Here is a 6,000-nt window from a genome sequence, read left to right as displayed (position 1 = left end):
GTGAATGTATGTGAAAGGTGTGGATATGTACCTAAGAACATACCCTCTATGGCTTTCTATGTGTCCAAGCCATGTGTTTCCATTGACACTTCTAAATTTAGCCATGGTGCACCCAGCTGCCTCCTCTCCATAAAATAAAATAAGCATTCATTAAAATAAAGAGTTCCACGTGGACTATATTTCTATTTGTAAACTCTTTTTTCCTTTGACCCACTTCAGTTACAAAGCCGTGTTTTCCAGAACCACAAGCCCCTGGCAACTGACCCACAGCTGGCCCATTAGGCCAAGGGAAGAAATCACAATGCCCGCTGGTGAGGAGTTCTAAAAATCAGAAGGTGGTAAATCATGGGCTGCACAGAGAAAATTGCTTTTCCCCATAGCAAATGATACCCTTGCTGCTAGCCTGCCTTGCTCCTGAGCTACCAACCATTGTCACCTAACTTTGTTTTTCAGTGGTTGCAAGTCTCTCCTGCTGCTCTAATGCAAGCATCCCGGGTTCAGTAATAACAGAACAAGCATTCTTCTAAGCAGATCAACATCTACATCCTTTGCCTATGGAAATATGAAGGCTCAAACCAGCAGAGGTAATATTACATAGGTTATAGAGAAGGTGTGCAGATGCATTCTGCCTTCCATTGCTGTCTCTTTGGACAGATTCACTGGAGAAAGAATGGATTGCAAACTGCCTAGTGGAGCTGTAAGAACATGACCCATGGAAAAATGACTTACACAACTCCACTGACCCATGGCTCAGCAACAGGCAGTTGTATCGGTGACCACAACCCGGTTGCCCAGACGTATGAGACCCTGTGTCTGGGTTGTGGGGTAACACTTTATCCCTCCAGCACTTCCAGTGTTCTCATTGCAAAGCCTTTTATTTCAGACTTTGTAACAGGGAGAATATTTTCACCTTAATGGAAAAAGATAAGTCAGTGAAGGCTTGGATGTGTGAAGGTGCCCACTTGCTGTTAAGAAAAGCTCAGCCATGAAAACATCCGAAAGATCACTAGAGTCATAAGAGTTGTGAAGACAAAGAAAAGAATTTGTTTAGTGTATATAAATATCAACCAGATGAGAGTTTAGATGAAAGTGGGAAGAAGGAAACCCAGTTAGTGTCAATAGGGCTAATGGCTATATAAGATGGTGGTATGCTTAGATTGCTGAGGAACCAAACAATTTTGCCCTGTTCTGGTGTAACCAGGGGAAACACTAGAAATGGAACACTTACCCTAAGCTTCCATATCATCTTTACTTTAACCTTTAATCATTTATACCTTCTCTTTTCTTAGGATGTTGACTCACCTTTTTTAAAGACAGTCTGGTTTCTGTGGCTGTTTTCAAAGATTGAAAGTTCTAATTACCTGTAATTTGAACCAAAATGAGACAATGCAAAATGAACAATGGAAAGAATTAGAGGTTTATGTAGAAAAAAAAAACTGCAAAGAGGAGCTCTCCGTTTCTTCCTTCTACACTTAAAGCCTGAAATGGTGGGGTTTGCTTTGGGAAACTTGCCTTTAGCTTTTGCGGGACTTTGCAATACTGCAGAGGTATTTGTGGACCCTGCCTGTGTTTTGGAGTACCTGAGGTTGTGTGAGATCATCCCCCCAGATTTTAAATACTTTTCAGTACAATATGCTTTATGGACTATATCTTCAGTACGTATATTTCATTGATTTATCCCCTGTAAGGATTTAGCACGGTATTAGCCATGTCTACATGGTCCCTTAGCACAGTGCTGCTGCTGGCAGCACTATGCTAATGACAGTTCTAGAAATTGTAAATAGAGGTCCATTTTCAAACTCGCGTGGTTGATTAGCATAGCCATGTGAGATTTTGCTGTTGGCAGAGGGGGTTGCTGGCAGTACAGAGTGGGTGTGACTCTGCTGGCCAAACCCCTGTCTGTTGCCAGTCCCTTATCCCTGAAAATTAGCCATGTGAGTTTGCAAATGGACCTCCATTTGCAATTTCTAGAACCATCATTAGCATAATGCTGATGCCATGAGTCCCAGAACTTTACAAGGAAAATGAAATAGCAAAAGATAATTGCACTGCAATTTTGCCGTAACTAACATATAATAGTAACACTTAGACCCTAAGTGCCAACTTCATCTTCAAGGAGGTTTACAAACATAATTTAATCTATACATAAATACGTCTGAGTAATAATGCAAAATTCAAAGCTGCTTGTTTCAAAGAAGACAGTTGAGGCTATTCCAAATTAAACTTCTTTCAAGGGGTTCCCTTGTTGTTCGACGACCTGCAAAATGTTCACTCTTTGTGGCCAAGGATTATTGCAGATTAAGTTTAGGTGAGGTAAAATATAACAAAAGACAATAAAACTCTACTTGCATGAAAACTTAACCAACATTGTACTGCATCCTTTATGCCAGAGTCCTAATTTTACTATAAAAAAAGACTATGTCTGTTTGCTTTCTTATCTCTGTAAACATTGCACCCATTTGCTTTCCTCCTTCTCCTCTTTCTCACTTTGCGGGTCCTCCCCTGTGATGGTGTTAATTATACTAAAGGACCTTATATAAGCAGAGGCTTTCTGAAAGTGTTCTCAGTGCACCCAGCCTCACCACCATGGGGCTAAAACTTGCCAGCCTTCTTGCACTGGGGCTGGCACTTTCCTGTGCAAATGAAATTAAAAAAGGTAAGCGCTAGAAATGGGAGGATGAGGACTTTCCTGCTAGAATGATCTAACTAATGCAATGAGGAAAAAGCTAAACATGCATCAAAATAATCACAGGCAATATTATGACATCAAATAGTCTTCCTTCATTTTTAACCATTCAAATGCTCTGAGAAAATGGATGAACTGAAATAGACGTTGCTCTTTTCGGAGGTGGATTCTATACTTTTCTATATTTTTCTTTCTGAATTCTGTGGCTGGCTGAGTCCATTATGTTGATCTCCAGCTTAATATATGTGAGGAAATAACAACTGCCCAGCATGAAGGCTGGCAGGAGTTTGGCAAGTACCAAGTAATAGCAATGGAGAAAGGGGGATGAGTGTCATAAGGACAACTGTGCATTTGGCTCTTCAGATTTATATGCTTTTTTGTCCAAAAGACATATATATTATTCCCCCTTTGACTAGATGATTTTAAAACCCTTTACTTCAGCCATGCTAGTTCACACTCTTTTAATCTTTCTTTCTAAAAGAATGTGTTTCCAGCTTAATTTGCTAGAGGTTTTAGGATGAATGTGTATTATTGAAAATAGCAAATATTTTGGGATACCCAGTGGATGCATTCCTCTGTCGGTTTCAAGGGTATGGATACTGAAATCGGTCCCTTCATTAAGATGCTCTGGTTATGAGAGCAGCTGATGTTAGCAATTGGGAAGAAAGGAATGCACTGCATTGCTTTCCAATCCCACTCTCTAGTGTATGCAGGAGTCAGGCTTGACAGACTTTGTTGGGATTGTTGTGCACCCTTCCTTACATGAAAAAGGGGATGCTGCAACGTAAGGAGCTGTTTGGATGGAGTAGAAAGTACAGCAGTTGGGAGATCCTAAAGTATTCCTGACATTCTTGAAGCCAACCATGTCTATGGATCTCTGGAGAAAATGGGCATCAAAGTAGACCTTGTCCTGATCCCTTTAAATATACATTTTTCTAAGGGACCTATGGTTTGTTTAAAAATTCTCAGTTAATCTCATGTTTATGAGTGTAAGAGGTGTTGATGCTTTCTTGGCTAGCTTCCCTTACCGTGCTCAGCTCTGACAATGAACCTAACCTACAACAATCATTGCTGTTCCACTTCTGAGACTAGTTTGTTGGTTGTGCCGAGTTTGTGTCAGTTACTGTTGCAGACAAATGGTGGTGGAGTGAGAATGAGACCTACAAACATTATCTTCCTGGCATAGATTGGTGGATGTCTGTTTCATCTTGAGTTTTTGTGAATATTGATGGTACTCTGGGTCACTATTTCTAATGAAAATAATGAATTCACACTTGGGACACAGAAAGGATTAATTCCTATAATGAAAGTATCTTGCAGAAAAATTGAAGAAATGAAAAATTTTTTAGACCAAATCAATATTCTTGACATCCTGGCTTGTTAATGGTATGGAAGTGTCATATGATAAGAGTTTTAAAGAGATGGGAAAATAACTGATTTATTTTAGTTATTAGCAATTCTGAAAAATAAAATGAATAAATAAATAACAGAATTGCTCTGGGTCAAATCAAACTGCAAATTCTGAATAAAAATGGTGACTCTAAATAGTTAATACAATTTTCCTTTAAGTTGAACCAAACATTGTGTTCCATTTCTGGACATTTGAACAATAATGAGCAAGAGCAATTAAGGGGTTAGATTCATACAATGGTGAAAGGAGGAGCCTCCTTTAGCTCAGGTGTTAGAGTACTCACAAGGGCTATGCTATACCAGTGTGCTTTCAGGTAATCTGGGAGGGGTGTCTCTCAGTATCTCCTGTTACTGCTCTTCTACGTAATATGAAATACTTGATTAGTCATTGGGATGGAGAGAGTAGATGCCAAGGACTCTGTAGCCTGGTTACGGCAGCCTCTGGCAATGTGGGATACCTAAATTCAGGTCCCTGCACTACATCAGGCAGAGAGGAGAGACTGAACTCAAGTTTCCTAGCTATCAAGAGAGTATCCTGACCACTTAGAATTCTAAGCTATAAAGAGCCGGCCACCATGTCATCTTCTGGGAATAGAGTCTGGGTCCCTTTGTGAATAAAGCTCCCCTAAAATTATTTGAGACAAAACTGCTTGGCAACTTTGTGTCAAATTCACAAGTAGTTTTGGGTTTACTGAAACCATTTTTTTTCAGTGAATAAACTATTTGTACAATCAATTGTGCCCAGTCTCAACAGGCAAGTGCTCTCACCATGGCACATGGAGTCGGACCTTCAAAAGGCCCCCTATGAATTTAAAAATGCAACACTCTCAGCCAGAGAGTTGCACATATCATCTGTTTATTATACAAATACTGAGGATGTGGTGTATTGTCAAATTGTTGCATATATATTTATAAGTATCTTGTCTGGTATACATAACAGACTATTTTGGAAACCTAGCTGTATGCCATAGCTGAATTATCATTACTTAGCTATCTTGCTGTGTAATGTTGCATTACATGAATGGTTGCTAACTAGTTTATTTCACTTTCTTCATCCCTTTTTTCTCTCTTAACAGGAAGAACTCAAAACCATGCCCATTATGTCTGCAGCACCTGGGGGAACAATCATTTCAAAACTTTTGATGGAGACTTCTACCAGTTTCCCGGCCTGTGTGATTACAACTTTGCTTCTGACTGCCGAGAGGCTTACAAGGAGTTCTCGGTCCACATCCAGCGTGCTATCAGTAAAAATGGAAACCCTGACATGCAATACATCCTGATCACCATAAGGGATGTAGTAATCTACCTCACCCAAAGTACAGTTGTGGTGGATGAGCAAATGTAAGTTACTCTAGTTTTATAATTCTCCAAAGAAATCTATGGTAAGATGCTTCCATATACAAATAGAACTGTACAATATGTAGCATTAAAGTAGCTTTTGTAAGCCTTTCACCAAGCAAGAAGGGACACAATATTGTGAACAGACCCAATGAAATGAATGAGACATTTTACAAAGTAAGATACTGCCACTGGAGTAAAGTTGTCAGAACCTTGATCAGGTTTAACAGATTTTAACATGATCCACTGAATGTGTACTTTTAGTTGTCATTGCTACCTTTAAATAGAACCCGGGTTTTCCTAAAACTCAACAGACCCACTCCACTAAAGGAACAGAAAAAGTGTTCAGTTTTCTGGGCACCAAGCCAGAATATATCCAGAAATATCATGAAGTCTTTTGCCATATATTACTGTCATAACCGAGACATTGTTTAATTGTACCCCTAAGTCTTATAAAGAAATTCACAAGCAGCTTTTTACGGGTCCTTTAAAGATTGCTTTCCAGTGTACTAAACCTATTTCCCTATGTATTTTTCATAAAAGAAGATTTGTGGAACAGGTTTTTC

The 6,000-nt window shown here is 39.4% G+C and overlaps 1 protein-coding gene across 1 annotated transcript in view; it reads left to right on the top strand.

Moving 5' to 3' along the window:
- Window positions 1-2,586: 2,586 nt before the first annotated feature.
- MUC2 (mucin 2, oligomeric mucus/gel-forming) overlaps window positions 2,587-6,000 on the top strand; it is a 65,255-nt gene continuing 61,841 nt past the window's right edge. The window contains exons 1-2 of the mRNA XM_074998549.1: window positions 2,587-2,656; window positions 5,173-5,437. Coding sequence (XP_074854650.1) covers window positions 2,587-2,656; window positions 5,173-5,437 — 335 coding nt within the window. The remainder of the gene's footprint in view (window positions 2,657-5,172; window positions 5,438-6,000) is intronic.

The sequence above is a fragment of the Carettochelys insculpta genome, chromosome 6 (assembly GCF_033958435.1).
Source record: "Carettochelys insculpta isolate YL-2023 chromosome 6, ASM3395843v1, whole genome shotgun sequence".
In the NCBI taxonomy this organism is placed as follows: Eukaryota; Metazoa; Chordata; order Testudines; family Carettochelyidae; genus Carettochelys; species Carettochelys insculpta.
The sequence above is the reverse complement of the archived record's forward strand: the minus strand, read 5'-3'. Positions and strand labels throughout refer to the sequence as shown.